This window comes from Pteropus vampyrus, unplaced genomic scaffold (genome assembly GCF_000151845.1).
Source record: "Pteropus vampyrus isolate Shadow unplaced genomic scaffold, Pvam_2.0 Scaffold383, whole genome shotgun sequence".
In the NCBI taxonomy this organism is placed as follows: domain Eukaryota; kingdom Metazoa; phylum Chordata; class Mammalia; order Chiroptera; family Pteropodidae; genus Pteropus; species Pteropus vampyrus.
The window spans coordinates 28,454-50,070 of NW_011889164.1; the positions used below are offsets into that span (position 1 = coordinate 28,454).

Genomic DNA, 21,617 nt, shown 5'->3' on the forward strand with positions numbered 1-21,617 from the left:
TCTAGCTACAGTGCTCGAATTATTTAATAGCCTCTCACACATTTAGTGCGGGAGAGGGGGGTCAAAGGCAGTGCTGAGGAGTAAGCATAAAGGTCTGAGGCATTTTCACCCAGAAAGCAGTGATGAAAGTAATTTTTTCCCAAAGGGTTTTCATGGAGTTTTGAAAAGCTGTCGCGTCTTGAGCTTCCTAAGCGAAGGCTGCCCCTCTGACTTCTCTTCATCTTCCCGTCCCGCAGTCCCAGCAGAAGTGCATCGTGGTCTTCGCCCTGGTCTGCTGCTTTGCCATTCTCGTTGCATTGATATTTTCGGCTGTGGACATCATGGGAGAGGATGAAGATGGACTCTCAGAAAAAAATTGTCAAAATAAATGTCGGTAAGAGGTAACAAACAAAAATTCTCTTTTAGGGGGTAGACAATAAAGCAAGAGGGCCCTGGACAGTGGAGAGAAAAATGTCATTAGCCACCTGGGGCCGTCTGGCTTCCCCTTGAGTTAAGCCAAGGCCTGATGCTCAGTCCACTAAAAGGCTTCCTTTTAGACCAAGGAAATAAAAATGAGTAAGGGTTTAATTTACTTTACAATTTGGCGTATTCTGTACGGAGGGATGGTGGACAAGATGCAATTTTGTACAGTCTGCATTTCTGGAGGCCTATGTGTATGAGGTTTGGTCTGTTCTGTGAGGAGGCTGGCAAAAAGGAGGGCCCCAGGTAGACAGGGGACACTGTGCTGATTACATTGGTTACATCCAATGGAAGCTAAAAAGCACACATCTCAGGAAAAACTCCAACTTAAACTTAGGGACTAAATAAATAAGCGTGTCCGTGAGAACACACAAGCCTCCTCAGTCTGTCCCAGTGTAGCACCAGTTCGTTATTGATCTAGAAAGGACAACAGTTTTACCATTGTGTTTCTGGATTATGTCTTTGCAGTTTTATTAAATCACGTCTCCCTGGGGTCATTCCTGATGACGGCAGAGCCGTCAGAGCATGGCGCCATCCCATAAATCTCTGCATCCTGCTCTTCCCTGAGCTGCTTCTTTTCCTTTGAGGCCATGGGCGGGGAGGGGGGGCAGTACTGAAAAGTACCAAGAGGGGGCAGATAGATAAGAGGTCTAGTTTTATGTACGTGTTGCTACAAAACTGAAGTCAGAACACAAAACTACAACAGTTATTATTAATTACAGCTTATATTAGTTTTAAGTATAATTTTTAGACATCAGTCTAAGCACCTGTTTTTTCTAGCTTAAAATCAACAAGCTGTAATGTATTTGTAGTTTTATCCTGGATATTTTGCCTGGTACAAAACAATGTCTGGAAAAGACAGTTGAAGTTTGTTTTCTTTTTAACACATGATACATTATAGTCTAGTTACCAGGCAACAGTATTATATACAGAACAAAGGATCCAAGAGAGAAATCAGTACATGTTCGAAAGGTGTTTCGAAGTGTATTTACTCCCCAGACTGAATTTGGGAGGAACGTTGTATTGGGATTATTGGGGAAGCAGTAGAACAGCAGGTTGTCACCCTTGCCCCGCTCCCCCCCGCCCCCACCCAGACACTCCAGCTGTATCACCACCTTGTGTTCATCTTACTGAACGACAAATGCAAATGTTCTGAGGACAAGGGGCCAGTGACTCATGCAGTGGAGGGGCTCTGCCCTTCTCTGTCACCTCAGCCTGTAATGAAGACTACTGGGTGCTTTAAATGGCAAACCCCAGCTTCTAGAAAGCATCGTTTTAAAGGTCAAACTATAACAACTTCCTTAAGACAAAACACCCAGTACCTTTTAATGCACATGACCAGCTGTTGGTGGTAGTTTTCAACGAAAAAGAGGGAGCCTTAGAATTATGCGTGTGGAGGAAGCTGTAATTTAATTTTTACTTTTAACTCATACAATTGGAGTTTGGGTCTGGTTACTCTGTCTTAATCAGTAGCTAAATCCTGACTACTCAGCATTGAGTTTCCCTCCATCTAGAACATATTCTTCCAATTACCAACCGTCTGCCTGCTGCCTTTTCCCTGGGGAGCTGGAAACGCGACCTGGTTCCTAGGCACCCCTACATGCAGCCGCCTTATCCAGAACTTGCAGCCACTCAGATCATCCTCTCTCCTGCAGCCTCTTCTCCGTGTCCTTGGTGTCTGTTCTCCTAGCAAGCGCTTCCTGTATGTACCTCATCCCAAGAACCTTCTGCTTGTTCTCTCTCCAACACGCAGGATCTTGGTTGGGCAACTGTGAGTCCTTGTACCCCGATCCAGTCCCAGTCTCCAGTGGGACAACCCTTGGTAACTCTAAAATCTACTTCCTGACATCCTAGCCTTACTGTTTTTAACCACCTCGGGGCAATATGTGTAATATCCGCTTCACCTGTGCTCCTGCCAACTACGTCTCTTCCGGGTCAGCCTAGCGCAGTGAACAACCATAGTCTTTGAATCAGAACGACCTGGGTTCACACCTACATCCTATCACTCACTAACTCCGCAAACGTGGGCGAGATGTTAACTTAATCATTTCATTCATCACCTGTTTGCGGAGCACTGAAGGACCAAGCGAGGAGTTATGAGACAGTCGTGGCAGCACTCTGGTCGGAACTACAGGTGTCGGGGTTAGGGGAGCGGCCTGACATCTTGAAAAGAGTAAACTCGGCCTTGGACGTAGTTCTGCCCCAATGAATTATAAAGATTATTTGAGTTTTATTCCCCTTAAAAATGGAAGATTAAAAATCTGTCTCATGAGGTTCGTGAGAATTTAGTAAATTGCATAAACTCTTATCAAAGCATCAAGAAACTCATGACAAGCAATATGTACTAATCTTCTCCCCGTGCCTTTCAGAGACAGAAATGCACTTTCTCTCTTCACAACTAACTTCCTATTCCTCCCACTTCCTTGCTTATCCTGAATCTACTTTTTATCCTGATTTTAGTGAGCGGAATAAACAAGGATCAGACACAAAACAAACAGGCCATTTATTCAGTGCTTGCCACAGCAGGGCAGTCCGCCGCCATCGCTGTGTTTGGCAGAGACTCAAAGGCAGGCAGCGGAGTGGGAAAGCCTTACGGTCGAAAGGCAAGCTTCGGGTGAGCTCTGATGGGAGACTGCTGGCCTGGGCAAGCTGGAGGCCGGCCAGCTTGCAGTGGAGCGTGCTGGACGACTGGCTAGGAGTGCGTATTTAGCCACCTTGGTTGGTCCTAAGTTGGAACTGGGGACAACAATTAGGGAAGCTGGCAGTTATTGGTCAAGTCCTGACCATTTTGGTTGTACATGTTATTGTTTAGTTTCCTAGATGATTACGCCTGACTTCCTGTAAGTGCGACTTAGAGCAGGTCGGCTTTCTGGGCTGGTTACTGTACTTAAGAGGTTGGTTTCCTGGGCGGGTTGTTGTAGGTGGTGGTTCAGTGTTCTGTTTTTTATATACACAGTTTAGTCATTGTTCATTTGCATATTCGGTCTCCCAGGTCTCTGGACCTCCTGTACCACCAGCCCCTTCGGTTTTAATTTTAAATCTGTTTTAATTTTCCTGTTATCCATTTGCTAGTCCACGACGCTTCTTCCTGCGGCACCCTAAAACCTTCACTTGCCTCCTTGGGTCTTTTGCCTCAACTACGCTGCCAGTTCATAGACTGGTTGACTCCTGCTTGCACCATCCTGTCCCCCGGGCAGCCTGGCTATCCCTCCTGTCCCTCAGCCTGCAGAGGAGAGAGCATGTCGACTGATCTTCAGCTCCAGGTTCCTCCAGGCAGCGGTACCTCTGGTCAAAGAGGGGAGATGATTTGGGGGTGCACTCACCAAGTACCCTGGCGCCGATGTAGACCAGAGGGGGAACCACCCATCTGCAGATGTCCTTGAGCCGGCGAGTCCCAGGTGGCCCTTCTGTATGAATTCTTGCTCTCATCCCTCATCCCATCTCTGGCTCTGACTTCCCCAGACTCTGCCTTAAGGTGGCGCTCACCAGATCACATGCTGCTCAGCTTCCAACTACCATTCACTTCACTCACAGTTTTCTCTTCATGCTTTTCTCCTTAAGGTATCATTAACATGAAGAGTGCTACTCGCTCGCTCGGTTCAACCTTCGCTGAAATCTTATTGCTTGGTGGTTAAACTCCCTCTGTGTGTGTAGCTCTCCTCATTCTACACTGTTAGTGGCCCCTCACTGTTTTGATGGCCTCTTCCCAAGGTCTCCTCAGCCAGTGCACTCTTTTGTAAATATATTGCTTTAATTCATTTTATCTCTACTGACTAGCCTAGACTTAGACTCTCACTGGTGGACTCGTACCCTGAATCACACTGCCCGCCGGTGTTTCCCCAGCTTTGATATGTCTTTCTGAAAAATGCATCTCCCTATAAAAATATCCCATTTATAAATTTGTGTCTCATTTATTTTTATTTCTTTTCCCCCTTTCATTACTTTGCTGCTATAATACTGTACTAACAGTAGAATAATGATACTCTCGATCATAATTTTCCCATGAATCTATAAAATAAAAACTGATCTAAACTTATCCAAAGTGCCTTGTAACCAGCTTTGGTTGTGACACTCAGAAACATGATCTTCTGCTCTGAGTAAATGACTTTGACCTATTTCTTTGTCTCTTTATATTGAATTCCCGTGTACTTTCCATCATTTCCCAGTGTGTTTTTAATTGGTGATTCAGTTCATATACATATAAGCCTCCATGTCACTTGACTACCTGAGAGGGTGAAAGGCAAATTTTCTAGTTTCCGCTAGGAAACTATCTCAGTGGGCCCTGGGGCGTCTCTGGAGAGTAAAGAATGGCTTATCCCACCAGTTTAGATAGCATATGTGCTGTGGCTTGGCTGTTTAATGATTCACTGGTGCCCTTAATTATCATTTTATACCATCGAAAGAGGTAACTGTGCACAGTGAAGTTTCCCACATGTCGCATCCCCAGGGAGGAGTCGAAACACTGGAACTTACCTCCAGGTGCTGCTCAGGTGCAGAACACCTGCTCACAGTGGAACACCCACCTTTTCAGATGAGAGGCTTCCATTTTGTGTGTCAGCTACATCTGTCTCACCTTTCCTGGAGAGACCCTACATCAGTTTGGGGTTATTGCTCACTCACTTATTAGAGACACTACTGGCCACTTACTAGAAAGGCCCTTTCTTGATCACATCTCCCTGATAAATGACACAGAACCAGTCTGTGCCACCTCCTCTTCTACCTCAGACCCAATTTCCATAGCAACATGGGAATTAATTTCTGCAGATTCTCAGAAAACAATCTGAGTGAACATAAAATTTCGGGTGGATTGTCAGTGCCTTGTTATTGGTGGACGTGGCCACCTCTTCTCCCAGGTAATTTGGAAGCCCCTGCTCTTGTTCCTCATCCTTCTGAATCTGCCCCCATGCCTGGGGGTCTACTGGCCTATTTCTGCTCACCGTTGCCCACAAATCTGCATATCCACCTTATCTTATATCCACTTGGCCTGAAGCATGGCAGGAATGGACCAACTCAGTTTACATATATGATTGCTACTATTCCAGAACCCAGGAATTTTCTTTCATCCTAAAGTAAATGAACCTGAGTCAGTACAGAATGGGACCCGGGTGATAGTTTAGGCTGTGTAACTCGTGTGTAAGCTACCATAGTGATTCTCCAGTAAGGGGTGGCCTACACCCTCAAGGTTTCGCCACAGAAAGTATAGCAAGCACCAGACTCACTTTGCAAGAGGCCGCCCCTCCACATGCACACTTCACATAAGCTTTATAAAATTTTCCAATTTCTGTAGATAAAGCTGACTTCTCTACTTCATATTTTTCACATACTTTGTTTTTTGGCTCTTCCATTATTGCTTTACTTAAAATAATAAATTGTATCTATAGACAAAGCTAGTATTAAGAGACCTCTTTATGCTTTGACAATGACCTCCTAGTATTTTATACTTTCTCATTTAGTATCATGAACTTAGCATTATCTTAACAGACTCAACTTGCTGCAATGGATTTTAGTCTTTGTTTTCCCTTTTGATGCCTAACTTATTACTTGGCTAGAGCGAGCCATCCTTTGCTCTTTTTGGCACTGATCCACACATCTGAGAGCACCTTTGCTTCCTGCCACAACAAGCCATGCTAGTGCCATTTTAAATTTTCTGGCTCTGAGAAATGATATTATCTGCTCTCCAATGAGCCCTGCCTGGTTCCTCTTACGAAGAATGCTTAAAACTGAAATCCTAAGTTCCAACAGCGTCATTAGATTGTCCCCAGGGTATTGGTGATAGATACAATGACACCAGAAGAAGGGCTCTTTTAATTACTTTTGTGACTGAGCAGTATCTCTCTCTCTGTCTTTCCCTTGCTCCCTTTCATATCCGAGACATAAGAACATGGGTTGTAGGGCCAAATTACCTGGGTTTAAATCTGGCCGAACCGGTTGGGAGATTTAACATCTTGGGCTAGTTTCTTGATTTTATTGTGCCACATTTCTTTTTCATTTGTATAATGAAGACAATTATAATGTTTTACTTGAAAGCTTTCTGTAAAGACTAAATATGCACGTACCTTTCATACCATAACATCTGTCATATAATAATCATCAATTAAGGTTGGTTACTATTCTTTTTATTAAGGGACAACAAAAGTTCACCGCAGGTGTTTGCAGTCTTCTTTTAAGTTCCATATTACTTTGCTCCAAAATAAGGAACAGCTTATGGTCCATGTTTCATCCCCCTTTTATGCTACAGGTTTTTCCTTTTATCTACATTAACACTGATCTACCATGCTTTGTATTGACAAACCCAATCACGTTTTTAAATTACAGTGTTGCTTACAAATTCAGAACAGTCCATTTGGTTGTTGGCTCCACGTTTGACATCTAAGTGCTTTTCTGACTGTTTAAAGAGAGAGAGAAACTCATCCACACTCCCACCCCCAGGGGAACACCAAAGAATGTAAAAGCCTAGAGTGTCTGGCTCTGCAAACTGATGTCCAAGATACTAAACAAACAGTGATGATGAAATGGTAGAAAAAAGGCAAAAACTAGAACTGGAGCTCTTGCCTTACGTCTTCTCCCAGGTTCCCTGCTTGAACACACAGTGAACTTGTTGCTTTTACAATTTTCTTGATGTGTTTTTTCTTTTATACTGTAACTATGTCTTACAAAATCTTCTAGGATCTCAAGGAGAGGAGAGAAGCGCTTATGTTTAACCTACTATGTTAACCAGAAGTGAACCATTTTATGCATTTCTTACTGGCTCCCTCCTGTTTCTCCCAGTTCTAAACTCCTTTCCCTTTCCTACAGCTGTAACCTTACTTCTCCCGGGTCTCTATTTAGAGATTACTTTAGTTGAGAAGATGGCATTCACCTAATACAGCTCCTTCAGCTTTCCTTCCAACTGAGAATCCCTGCGTGTCTTCACTCATCCTTCCCTCTTCCCACTTTTATTCAGAGGAAGAGGTTTCTCTTGCCTTTTCCAACGCTAACTTCTGTCTGCACGTAATCCTGTGGAAATAAACAAAGACCAACCAAATGGGAAAGGAAAGGAAAGGAAAGGCTATTTATTTCAAGGTTTGCTACAGCAAGCAAGTCAGCCACCATCATGTACATTAGGTAGAGACTCAAAGGCAGGCAGAGGAGTGGGAAAGCTTCATAGTAGGAAGAAGAAAGGCTTCAGGTGTGCCCTGATGGGAGGCCTGGGGAAGCTGGAAGCTGACATCTTATGTGACTACTTTCAGGAGCGTCATTGGCTCTCTCTGGTTGACCTTGGATTGGAAGCATGGACAAAAATTAGAGAAGCCAGCTGTGGTTAATCAAGTCCTGGCCATTTCAGTTACAGAGTCACTGTGTGGTTTGCTGGGTTGTTACCAGAGGCGGCAGCCTGACTTCGTTCAAGTCTAACCTAGAGTGGGCTGGCTCTGGACCGGTTACTGTAGCTGGTGGGCTCAGTGTCCTAGGCAGGGGCTGCAGGTCACGGTCAGAGTTCTAGCTTTTATGTATATGACCTGACCCTTGTCTGAGAGTATGTTCAGTGTCTCTCACCCTTTTCACTGCCCACCTCCACAGGCAATAACTGATATTGCTTATTCAAATCATTGCTCTTTCCCACTCTTCACTTTGGCAACTTCTAACCCATTCCTATGACTTCGCCTCTGCCTCTCGTCAAGTGATGCCAGATTCTCCAGCTTAGGCCATGGTTCCTCTCTTTCCCCCCCTTCTCTCCTTGTGCACCAACTAGTCTAGCTTCTTCTACCAACGCAGTGTTAGTGTAGAACACCTGGAACCCTGCTTAATATCGGTTAGGTGCTCACGACATGTTGTTTTCTTTCTGTTTTGAGCCTTTAACTCATTGTCAGGGCGTTTGCGTTCTCCCAGGACCTGGGCAGAGGTACCCACACAATCTGATTTCTCACTTCACGTCTCCTTTCCAAAAACACAAGGCCACGTCGTTCCTGTACTGGCACACAGGGCCTTCTGTTGGTGTGACTGGCATTTCTCTTTGCATCGTCTCCTCAGCTGGATGAAAAACTCCCTAAGTGCAAAGGACCCCATCTGTTTTTCTCTTTTGCTTCTTATACAGTGGGTCACACCTCAGGACTGAGCACCTACTCTTTCTTAGTGGGCAATAATTTCTTTCTCAAAACAAGTATAAAATACAGGAATAATACCATTCATTGAGTTAATATGTATTTTCTAGATCAATTCAGTATCCTTCCATTCTGGAATTTACTTTTGGGGAATAACAGAATTATGAGAGGAGAGACTGAAGTTTACAGATTATATACTTAAAAACTGTCATATGGAAATGAGTTAGTAAAGAAACTTGCCAAAGAATTTCTAAAATGAAATCATATAACCTAACATGTATATTTTTTCTAACTTCATTAAATGAATAACTTTTAATAAGAATTAGGAATGGAAGATAAATGCTTACTTTTAAATGAAGGAAAAGAGACATCCTTAAACATTTAGATATGGATATGTATATGCTTCTGAACTACTCTCATGTGAAATGGCACATATTAGCATATAAATTTCACTATGGAGTCATGTAAAATTCAAATTTCCTGAATTATGAGAGTATTGTTTATTTTCCCACAGCTAAAGTCTCAAATATTATTTTAAAAATAATCTTTTATCTTTAGCATTTAATGTTTAAAGGAGGAAATTTGAGAGATCGTGTCACTCCCTAATGGCCTATAATTACCACTTTAGGAAGCAGCAGAAGCTAATTATTTCAAACTTTTAATTTTAATGAAACTTAATATATGATTAATGATGTTGACATTTCCTGTCACCAGGTTCTCTAAAAACGATTATTTGAATGTGGTATATATTTTTCAAAAATTTCACTGAACACTTATAAGCACCACCATATCTGATCATCACGAATAGTGTTGGGGACAGAAAGCTATCTTTCCACAGATAGTCTGTTTCGCCTGCCTTTGCAGGAAGGACCTCTCACAGTGACACTGAAGAGCCAGCCGTGAACCTAAGGCAAGAGGAACGTTGACCAAGGGAGTGGGGAGGAAAATGAAAACAGGAGGATGTGCCTGATGGGTATTTTTGTATTTTCCTTATAGACCTGTAGTTATAAAACCTTTGTAATCAGAACTTTCCATTTAAGGAATTGTCATGATTACAAAGACTGTATTGGGAAAAAAGCAAGACTTTTAACAGGAAAAATCTGTCACAGAATTCACTGGAATTCAGCTTCCAAAGTTGTAGGACCATTAAAATTTAGAACATTTTGCAGATTTGTAATGCAGAGCTTAGGAATAGCATGAATGTCTATTCATGTTTCAGAATAAAATCTTTGAACTGTGAGTCTAAAAGACATGGCTGCAAGCATTAAAATATTCTGCAATTAAACTTCAACTACAAATCTGAAGCTAGTTTTCAGATATTTCTCACAGTTGATGTAGCACTGTATTTAGAGCACTTAACTTGGGTTCAGGAGACCAGGGCTTGGCCCCATTTCTGCCCCTTCAAGCAAGATCACTAAACAAAGGCTCAGTATCCCATTTTAAAATTGACTATGACTCTCCTTCTGTGACGTAGTAAGACAAAATACAGTCATGGACCACAAAGTGATGGTTTGGTCAATGACAGACTATATCTATGACGGCAATCCCATAAGATTATAATGGAACTGAAACATTTCCTATCATCTAATGATGTTACAGCCTTTGTGTCTTCCTGTCACAAGGCATTACTCACGTGTGTGCAGCGGTGCTGGTGTGAACAAGCCTCCTGCACTGCCAGCTGCATAAAAGTACAGCACATACTGTTACATACAGTCCGTAACGCTTGATAGTAAATGACTATGTTAGTGGATGTATTTACTGCACTATACTTTTTATCATTATTTTACAGTGTACACTTTCTACCTCTAACAAAAAGTTTGCTGTAAACATATACTGTGTTACATCGGCACCAGCCTCGCCCATGTGTTCCGTCTCTCGAGTGCATCGTTTTCTCTTGTGCTTGATTTAATCTTGTGTTTTGTTCATTGTGGCCCCTGAGTGTACAAAATGCACTACTAATGTGGCCAGTAAGAGGTCACACTGAGTGACAGACCTGGAAACGAGATTAAAAGTGAGGTGGAAGGTCAGCGATGGGTGTTGCCGGCGGGTCAGGCACGCCCTATTCTGCCACCACTGCGATCCTGAAGACCGAGAACGTGATGGCAGCTGTCACAGGACCTGTTCCACTGAAGCAGCGAGAGTGACAGACGTCTGAGGAGGGCCTGTGTCCCACATAAGATGCTTGTGAGGACCTGGACTGAAGACCACACAGAACCGTATCCCACTCAGCGCCCTAACGATCACGGCCAGAGCAAAACGTTTATCTGTGATGCGGAAAGAAAAGGCCGGTCCTGACGGTGACATCGCATTTGCCGCGAGCGCTGGGTGGTGAGGGTGATTCAAGGGGCGTTACTCGTCCCACTCTGAAGTGAGCGGTGAGTCTGTGAGCGCTCAGGCGAAGGCGGCTGAAGAATTGTGGGAAACTCTGCGTAAGCTGGTTTGGAGGAAAATTACCTGCCAGAGCAAATATTCAGCGTGGCTGAAGCCTCCCTATTCTGGAATGGGATGCCTGAAAGCACTTTGTCCAGAAGGAAGCCAAGTCGGTGCTGGGTTTCAAGGCTTTTTAAAGGACAGAATAACGGTCTTGCTTGGGGCAGTGTTGCGGGCTCCAAGTTGAAACCCTTTGTGATTCCTAGAAGGGAATTATTAGGTCATAGGGTACATGCATTTTAAATTTGTATAGATAGTAGAAATTGTATTCTAAAGGGTCTGTGTCATTAAAATGTAATATTACTTGTTTTCTCCGCCTTTGCCAACATTATATGTTATCAAATTCTTTATCTTTGCCAATCTGTTAAAGGATAAAGTAATTTTGTTAAAAATTATGAGTAAAGTTGAAAATCTTTATGCATGTTTCAGCCATGTCTACTTCTTCATCTGTGACATGGCTATTCATGTCCTTTGATTAACGTAGTTAGGACAAGTGTGGCTCGATTTAGGACTCAGTAAAACTAGCAAAGTATCTGAGGCCATTATAATAATTATTATAATAGTCGTAAAATAAATGACATCACACACAGAACAAATCCGTTTTATCAGAGAGATTTTTGAGCCTTTCTTTTCCATTGAATTAGAAATTTGTAGTTGTAGAAGATATTCACAGGTAATTATTAACATATTTTACTTGTATAGAATATTGAAAATTGATCATTTGTGCATTTACAAGGTGAAATTTCACTGCAATCTCTTTGCTTCAATAATTGTGACATTTACTACATAAGATGAGCCAAGCTTGTCCCATATTATAAATGAAGTATTATTCTGAGCACTCCTGGAAATAGTGCAAGCTGGGATATTTATTAGCTATTATGCAGATGCTTTCTTGTCTTTAAATAATTATCAATGATGCTGTTTACTAGTAGCTGAGTGTAGAGTCAGCTATTATATTTTTATTCAATTATCACATTTTTCTGGTCATCGATTCTAGTCACTTAATGGACTTAGAACTAGATTTTCAGGTAATTGTGGACTATGAACCATAAATGACCATTCTTAGATATTATTTATTTTTCTTATTGCACTTATCACTTCTCATATACCTACAATATGCCAGCTACTATGTAAAATATCTAATATCATTTCACTGATCCTTAAAATAAAACAGGTATTATTACCCTTATTTTACAGATGAAATGATAGGTTCAAAATTATTAAGTAATCTATACACCTGCTAAGGGGTCAATCTAGGTTCGAATTCAGGTCTGGCTGACTCTTTTCTTATTTTTCTGTTCTAAGGGCCAAGTCCTTGAAGAGGACTGCCCACTTAAGAGGGGGAGTGGTGCCCGACGTTCTCACATTTCCCGCCCCCCACATCCCTGGCTGTACTGTGGAGCTTGCACCGTGGTTCCCTCCAGTTCTCAGCTTGTCATCAGCCTCTGCTGCCAGGCTGTCTCCGTGTTTTATCCAACAACAGGAGCATCTTTCATCAAGCCTTCGGCTGCTGGTGCAGACCTCAGTCATTTCCTGCCCCTGCTGGGATGGGGAAGAGTTAGTTGTTTTCTGATTAAGATTTATGACAATAGGCTATCTTGTGGCGCAGAAATGAGCCCCAGGAAGACGTGTAGGTTCTGAATCACTACAGCCTCCCAAATCTTGCCCACACAGTACTGTGTCCAGTTCACATCTGGATTTTTCCTAAGCAGACCCTGGTACGCTCCTGTCCCCTTCCTCCAGGGAGACCCTGGTCCTGGGGTCTCAGCGTGCTTTCCTCAGGACCCACAACAGGCATCACACAGAGGATGGGCACTTTTCCGTGAATGTATTACTGACTGTTGAAACTGCCTCATTGATTTCACCCCTCAGGAAAAACAAAACAAAACAAAACAAAACAAAAACAATCTTTTTCAGGATTTTGCAAGGCCATGAGACATAAATCCTTGCGCTGCCTTTTTTGTTCAAAGTTCATCTGACTGCTTGGGTCAGGATGTTGCAAAGTGACACCCGATGGAAGAATTTGGACGCCCAGACGACTTTGTTAGAGGAAGGAGAATTTATTTGCCGGCAGAGTGCGTGGGGCTTAACTGCACCAAAGCACGAGCTCCCTTGGTTAGATTTCTTACAGCTTATATGCCTCTGCAGTGTCCATGCAAGGGGCGTGTGATTGTGATTCCTTTGTCTGAGGTTCTACATGCACCTCCTGACTCAGGATGGGGATGGGGAGTTTCAGGTGGAGGCTGCAAGGAGGAAGGAATTCCCAGACCACCAGTGCTATCTATTTACAGATCGTTTCTCTTGTAGGTGTGACAAGAGTTTCCAGAAGGCCAAAGATCTATAAGGTGTGGTTACTCTATAACCGGCTGAGTCGGTCATTTCTGTAAGCCCTTCCCTTTGCATTTCTCTGATGCCTCCTCTCTTAAGGAGATTGTTTTACTACATGAAGTAGAGACCGATTTCCTTTGAACCAGAGGGAGTTTCTCTGTGTTGTTCTGCACAAAGTTCTCATGTGCATGAGATTCAAGTGCCTTGCCTGCCATGTAGCCCCCTCCTTTACCAAGCCCAGAGATCTCCTCAAGCCAACAACACCACACTGCCCCAGGCCTTGGGGCCTTCCTACCTGTTCCTCTGTTCCTGGGCACAACTTTGCTTATGCTCTTAGAGGCCTCACAGTTTATTCTTTTGGGAGTCATGGGATATTAAAAGGCTCCCTCCAGAGGAGTCTTTTGGGGAACAATCTTATGACTGGTGAGTTAGGATGAAACTTCTCAAGGGTGTGCTTTATTAGTTGTTTTCTGATTGATCTTTTGGTCTCTATTACAAATTTGGTGAAACAGGGAGCAGTGACCTTTGTCCTTTGTATACGTTATCACCAAACTTTCATTCTGCGTTCAGTTCCAAGGATGTCACGGAGCGCCCATGGGTTGGCCTGGTAATGTAACACGGACGTTAGAGGCAGCATGTCCTAATCGCTGCACGTTTACCGGTCCTCTCTTCTGGACTGTAAGCTTGTTGTTGGAGTGGGGGACTCTGTCCTAGGGATGGTGGCGATCCTGGCAGCTGGCACAGGGCAGGTGTGTGTCGAGTGTTCAAGTGCCCACGATGGAAGCCACAAAGAAATGCAACGCTGAGGCGCCAGACCGGGCCCAGCGCCTCGGGCAGGGCGGGGGCTGGAGTGAGTGTTACTTTCTGCTAAACTAGAATAAAGGAAGGAAAAGAAAACAAGCAACAAGGACTAGCGAAAGGTAAACTAGACCTTGGGTTTCCACTGAACTCGCTAAGCAAACTTGGGAAAGTTGCTTAATTGTTCCTGGTTTCTATTTTCCCATCTGTAAAGTGAGAGCACCTAACGTGGCCTTCAAAATTCCGTCTCCTCTGACAATTGCATGGCCCTATGAAATGCGAAAAGAGTTACATAGTTGATCATATATTTCATTAATATACATCCACAGAATTTTTAAGTTTTTAGGATTAAGCGCCAAGATTCGATTGGTTCATTTTTTTTTTCAATATGCCAAATATTTAATAAAGGCCTGTTTTGTGTAAGGACTGTGCTAATGCTGGAGATACAAAGAGGAATTACCAGTCTTACCACCTAGAGCACGGCAAGAGGTAGACAAGGAGCCAGGGCACTGGCACATGGAAATGTTAACAGGAGGGATGGATGGCCTTAGTGTTAAGGAACCACAGGAAGCAGCAGCCAGCTCCGCAGGAATGACAGAGCAACTGGACTAAACAATTCCAGGCTTTTCAAATGAGGGTCACAGCATGTGCAAACACCTGAAGCTATGAAAAGACATGACTTTGTCACTGAAGGGCAGGCATTTGGTTCTGTGTGACAGGGATGCAGAAAGCAAGCGAGGGAAAAGCAGGAGATGGGACAAATAAGGCTGTGACCACCACGTGGAGATCACATGCATCATGCTTAGGAATTTGGACTTTACTGTGAAACTAACTGGGAGCCACTTAAGGGTTGACAGGAAAATTGACATGATCCTATTTGCACTTCAAGGAAAAAATGTTAATATGTCTGATGAAGTAACCAAAGCATCCCTATGTAGAATCCCCTGGCTGCTTGTTAAAATGCACACGCCTGGATTCAAATCTAATCCTATAAAATTAGAATTTCTGTGAGTTTGGCATAAAAACCTGCACGAAAAGAAAGAAACACAAAACCTTGCAATTTATGCAGCTTACAGTTTGGGAATCACTGGGTAAGTAGATGGAAAGTTAGTGACCAGGAAGTGGGAAGAGCCCAGACTTTAGAATCAGATAAACCTTGAATCTCAGCTGTCACTTATTAGCTGTCTCATTTTAGCCAAATTACTTAGCATATCTGAGGCTGTGATTTTTCCTTCTATAAATGGATTTAAAACTAATTGCCTCATGGGGATGCGGTCAAGATTAATTGAGATAACATGTCAAGCATCTAATGTGTTTGGCGGCATACTGGAATCACCTGGAGAAGTTATTCAAACTCTGCTCTCCAAGATTCTACCGTGGGGTGTAAAAGATTCAACAGACTCCCCAGGTGATTGTGGTTAAGAATTAGTAGGAATCACACAGAATAGTTTGACTCTCCTTCCCCTAAGGTGGTGACAGTGAAGGTATAAAAGATAAATTTAAGAGATTTTTAGAAGTGACAATATGCAGGGCCCAGAGGAATTACCAGAGTGATTCTAAAGCTTTTCATTTGGATGGCTGCAGGTGCCCAGACTAATGCATGGTGTCTGTGAGTCATCTAAGTGGAATGCCCAGAAGCAGGTGCTCGCTAGTGGACAAAAGGCTTGGGGAGAAGTTGTGGGGTGGTAATAAAACTGGTCCTTAAATGGGCATGGTTCCCCAGGGACAGGCTGGAGGATGAAAAGAGGCCACATGACTCACCTCCACGCCAACATCAAATTTTAAAAATTTTTCAGAAAAAATATTCAGGTGAACAAAATTGAAAAGAAATGAGTAGGAAGAGAAACAGGAGGGGGTTTTACATTAGAAGCACACTAGAGAGAAACTGTCACACGGCGCAGTGACATCAAGTAAGACGGTTCCTATAAAACAGCAGTCCTGTTGTAGGAGGCTGGGGGTTCAGGACCCCGTAGCCAGTCACATGGTGGACTGATTCTGGGGAAACACTGGTTTCTCTGGACTTCTACTTGTACCCAAAATACCCCATGAAGCAGAGATGGGCGCTTTCCTGCTGCTCGAGTGGGAGGCAGACTTCCAAGCATCTCTTGTTCACGATAACTATTTTATACAAAGAGCTGATACTACTGACCTAGGGAAGCCTGTGTCCTCTGGAGAATCAAAAGAATACTTTTCGCTATAAAACAACACCCATTCCTCATGGCTTCACTTTATTTAGTTATTAATGATCGACTATTCAGTTACATCTTTGTTCCTTGATAGAGTTTTTAACACAGGGAAGGCATTCTTCCCTGGAGTAAGAACATTTTGGGATATAATAATTCACATTAGGAAAGCTAAAATTCAAAGTATGCTGAACTGTCTATAACATTCTATAACAGATATACTGCATGCTGAAACCTATCACTTTGTATTTTTAAGGATGATGGTCTTTTTGCCTCCTATTAAATTTGAAGCATGTAGATGTGTTATTATTCTGAGTTAACTCTATTTAAAACTGTTAACAAATACTGAGAGATCTTAGAACATTGTGCTGTTCAAGTGCTAATACCAAGAATTACAGCTCACTATATTTCAAATTTGGAACAGTAGATACTAATGAAGTATAACTCATTGTCAAAGATTATTTATTTGATTCACTAACTTATTTACTCAAAAATTACTTGTAAACCAAATAAGCTATGTGCAATTATATTTTTTAAAACATATAAAAGATGGAAAAGGATATCTTATAACCAAAAGAAAATATAAGCAAATGCCATTTTTTAAAAAAAAGAATTATTCAAATTTCAAGCAGAGGATGGTCTGTACTTTTTACTTTAGTGTTTTTTTTTTCCCCCTAGCCAGTACAAGAGAAGGATCTAATGTTAATCTAACATCAGTGTATGTCAGGAACTGTAAATAGACGTCTCTTCACTTTGAGGAGGCTGAGGGAAGTCACGTGACTTACCTGCATAAAGCAGGGACCAGCCAGAATCCAGTCCCCACCGCCACCTCCCCTACTTAGGACTCCAGCACCACCCCGCATTTCTGCCCCAGGGAAGAATGATTTTGAGCTACCACACTCTTACCTTTAGTTTGCAACTACTTAGCAGATAGTTTGCCCTTCAGAAACCAATAACGGTCCTTTCCAGCAAATACTAGAGAAAACAAGTCATAAACAATAAGGGTAATCTGCTTTCTGATCAGAAATGCTATGTGACTATAACATAATAAGACTTCTCGGCTTATATTTGGCTCTCAAGGTAATTTCAGGAGTTCCCAGTAAGTTCTGAGAGCTGCAGGTTTGGCAGGTCAGGGGTGCAGTTCTCCGAAGTGCAGTTGTGTGTATGAATTGTGCTGGTTGGTCTTTGTGTCACTCTGGTTACTCCAAGACCTCTAGGCCTTCCGGTCCAGCCTAAGGAAACAAGTAAGCTATAGCAAGGGGTAGTCTCTGCACAAGTCCATGCATGCCAGCAGGAAAGGATTCGAATGAAACCCTGTGCGGACCGAATTTTCCTCCTTTACGGAGTCAGCCCACAGGCCATCACTTGGATCCCTGCTTCCCGGTTACAAGCAGGTGTGTAACGGATGTTAATTCAGAACGTAGAGAAAGCTAGAAAATAATAAACTAGAGTATGTACTTGTTTCATGGAGGGCTTAGGAGGGCTTTCTAGATGTGTAGGTTGTTTACTAGCTTTTTATGCTCAATAAATGTTTCATCAGTACTAAGTATTACTCCACAAATTCACTTACTTTGTTTTTAGCAAAGAGTAATTTGAATTGCTTTTGCTTAGCATGCAAATTAGCTTTTAAATGGAAATGTAGTGCTGCCTTCGATCATTATAATGAAAGCATCTTGATTTTTACTCACCTGATCTGACATTATCTAGATTTATTCCCATATCTTGGGGTTGGTTCTCATTTGCCTAATAGTTGGGAGCGCTGCCTGTGCAAACGTATCTGCAATAAATTGCTTTGTTGAGAAGGGGAGGGTGAAACTGTAATTGATCCTCTTCCTTTCTCTTCCTGTCAAATTTTATTTTTCATTTTATGCATCTGGTGGAGATAAAGATTTTAATGCTTAAGTGCAAGGATCTGACTCAGCAGGGATGTACTTACTTTCTTTGTTGAAAATATAAGGGTTTCACAGTATCTGCCTCGAACACACTGCATTTGTCAGTTTGACTTCTTTTTCCATCAGGCCTTCTATGGCTTTTCTGCTCGCTCCTTGCCTGCCATAATCTGCTTCTGACCATCTGGGAAGCCTCTGACCCTATGCGCAGAGTCCACTGAAATATTTTAGAGCTAGAAGACTGGCAACTTTGTAAAAATGTAAATTGCTTTTCCTACTGTTACACTGGGAGCAAAGAGAAATGTTTGAATGCACTTTCCTGTTGAGTAAGGATTTTAGAGTCTACAGGCTTTCATGCAGAATTCCAAAAGGGGAAGCAGCACCAGCACACCTGGAGGAATTCGAGAAAGGCTCCAGGCATTGTCAGCAAAAGGAACTGGAATAATCTGTGTGCTCACTTCATCGTCCAAATAACTCTTGGTGAGGCTCAGGAAAGCACGTTAACTCAGTGGGGTACACAGCTTGTGTTGCTGTGGTGAGCATGGGGATGGGTTTCTGTTTTAAAGAAGTGACATTAGCCTTGGGATGTCAGATTCCTACAGATAAATCGAGGGAATTGACTATCAGGTGCTACCTTTGGAAACTACAAAAGAACACTTAATTAAAGGGAGGGCAGTGGTGATAACTGAGGGTAAATATCAACCAGCCTCAGCTTTACAAACCACATACGTGACTTGTATACTTATATTTCACAAAGTAAAAGACTCATAATTTTATGATAATACCAATGCCATCAATAGCCAACTAAAATTTTTTTCCCTTCTCCCTCTTTACAGATTTGTCCTTTTTTTTTTTTTTGGTTAAATAAAGCATTTCTTTTTAGCATAAAGATTTCTGTTAATCAAAATAATATCAATAACTTACTATAGAATTACCAGAACTTTTATTTATTCAACAACTATTTATTGAGTACTTACTAATGAACAGTGCACGGTTAGGCATTGTTCATTTGAGACAGAGAAAGAGAGAAAGGGAGGGAGGGGGAGAGAGATTTCTCATCTTGTAGAACTTAGATTCTAGAGGGAAGACAGACAGCAGAGGATCATCTGGCCAGCAAGATGGATGGATGGACGTTAGAAAGTGATAAATGCGGAAAGAAGAAAATGTAGCCGAGTGAAAGCAGTAAGGAACGGAGAGGAAGACATTGGTGGCATCTTTACTCTGCACCCCTCACAGGGTAGGTGGACGCTGGTCAGACTGGAAGGAGATAGATATTGGGGAGGAAGAGAGTTCCGGGTGGGAGGAGAGGGCAGGAACATGCCTAGCTTGTTTGAGAAGCAGTGGCCACAGCATAGTGAACAACTCTGTCCATTCAGTCAGATCATTTATACCAAGAGTGTGTGGCAGTGCCTGGCACACATTCAAAGCTGTGGTCCCAAAGCCATGAAAACCCTGCCTTCAGCCAGCTTTCGCTGCGCTCCCCACAGTGCGAGTGTAGACGCTCTCCAGGGTAATCAGGGGGCTCTGCTGGTCTTCCATGTAAGGTCTGCGGATCTTTCTGACGTTGGCATTTGTCATGATAGTGTCAGAGTCCTGGGGCTCCAACAGTGTCACTTTACGTGGCACAGGTGATCTCACTGATAGTTTGATGGGCAGCCTGTCTTCCCGCCTGGTAGCCATGGTGGAGTTTTATAATGAAAAAGGAGAACCCCTTAATGGTTGATTATGCAATATCTTGTCCTACAAGTAGATTGCAAGTAAATCAGTTGGAGAATCTCTGATGAGAAGGAAATTTTCCTGCAGCCTCTGTCAGCCTTTAAGCAGTGGTTCTCAACGAAGCTGTACTAGAATCACCTAGAGAACTTAAAAAAAGAAGATACTGCTACTCAGGCTCCACCTGAAACCAGTTAAATCGCAGGTCCTTTATTTTAAGCTCGCCAAGTGATTCTGATGGGTCACCAGGGACAAGGATTGCTGCTTAAGTGACCTGTCTTAAAATGATCACCAGGCTCCTCTATAGGTGCCAAGTATGTTTATTTTTGTCTTAGGATATTTCAACTTCTGCCTTTGTCTCCCAGGGTCAGTAGACCTTGAAAACTTTCTGTCTGCAGCCCAACTCCATCTTCTCACCCCAGCTTAATTTACAACCGGTGGTTCACAAACTTCAAATTTAGAGCTGGAGCTGGTTCGCGACCAAGCTTCCGTCTGTCTGCGGCACCTTGTCAGCTGCTCAGACTGGGCAGTGACTATTCAGCTGCGCATCTATCAGCAACCCCATTTCTGAAATTTTCAGCAGCTCTGTCCAGCTGCCCCCACCACTTTCTTCCCATCAGTTAACCATAATGCTTCTAGAAGTGTATATTTCAAATGTGCTTAAAAAGTTGTTAGACATTAGAGCTTTACTTCAACAACTGTTCGACCTGAACCTCCAGTTGGCTCACTTAAAAGAAGAAAAATATTATCACCTACAATGCAATACCATAAATAAATGGTATGTTAAATATTTTGCACTTGCAGTTTAAACAAACATATCCATATATATCAGTGTGTATGCATATGTTTATATATATATAAATTCTAAATAGATCTCAGAGATAACATTAAGGATGTTCCCTTATGAAACCACACCTGGACCACTAAGACCTGTAATGGCACCTGACACAGCTTTTAATATCATGGAGCATTCTTGCAAGCTACTGATCAAATAGAGGAACTTATCTGAGTAATTAGCTATAGTCTGGGTTCTCTAGGTATTTGGTCTGTATGTTGAAGAGCCTTCCTTTAGGCATTAGTTAAAATTCTAATCTACTTTATAGTGAATTGCCCTAAGTATTTTTTGGTTTGACTCAGCTAACATATAGTCGGAGGTACCTTACTACATGTGACTGTTTGCTGGATGTTCAGTGATCAGATATTTACTAAACAAAGTTTTTATACCAGGCACTTTTCTAGGCACTGAGGATATAGCAGTGAACTGTTTTAGCAATTTGTTGTTGTTGAGGAAATACATTCATTATCCGATCCTTCTGTTTCCACAAGTAATGATCTGATCTGTGCTTGACTTTAGAGTCGGAAGTGCATTGGTGTCTTCGAGGGCCATACTTCCAAAGTGAACTGCCTCCTGGTCACTCAGACCTCCGGAAAGAATGCTGCCCTTTACACTGGTTCCAGCGATCACACCATTTGCTGCTATAATGTCAAAGTAAGTGGGTCCAGAGAAATCAAAAGTGATGATATGGAACTGCTTTGACTATTTACTATGTGGAGACACTGAGACAGATGCTTCATTCTTCCGACTTTCTCTCTTTTGCTTCTGAACCAATTTTAGTACACTTGTATAATCCTTGGTAAAATGGGCTTATACAAACCATGTTTTCTGTCTTTCTCCATCAGTATTTTTTCATTTACTACTATTAATAATATACCTCCCTTCATCTTTCCCACAAATATCA

General features: G+C 42.4%; 1 protein-coding gene across 2 annotated transcripts in view; it reads left to right on the forward strand.

The window, feature by feature from the left end:
• The first annotated feature begins 232 nt into the window (after positions 1 to 232).
• PLD5 (phospholipase D family member 5) overlaps positions 233 to 21,617 on the forward strand; it is a 212,331-nt gene continuing 190,946 nt past the window's right edge. The window contains exon 1 of one of the 2 annotated variants that reach the window (XM_023523200.1): positions 233 to 380. In XM_023523200.1, the coding sequence (XP_023378968.1) occupies positions 331 to 380 (50 nt within the window). In that variant the 5' untranslated portion in view covers positions 233 to 330. The remainder of the gene's footprint in view (positions 381 to 21,617) is intronic. The other variant, XM_023523199.1, reaches the window with a different exon arrangement.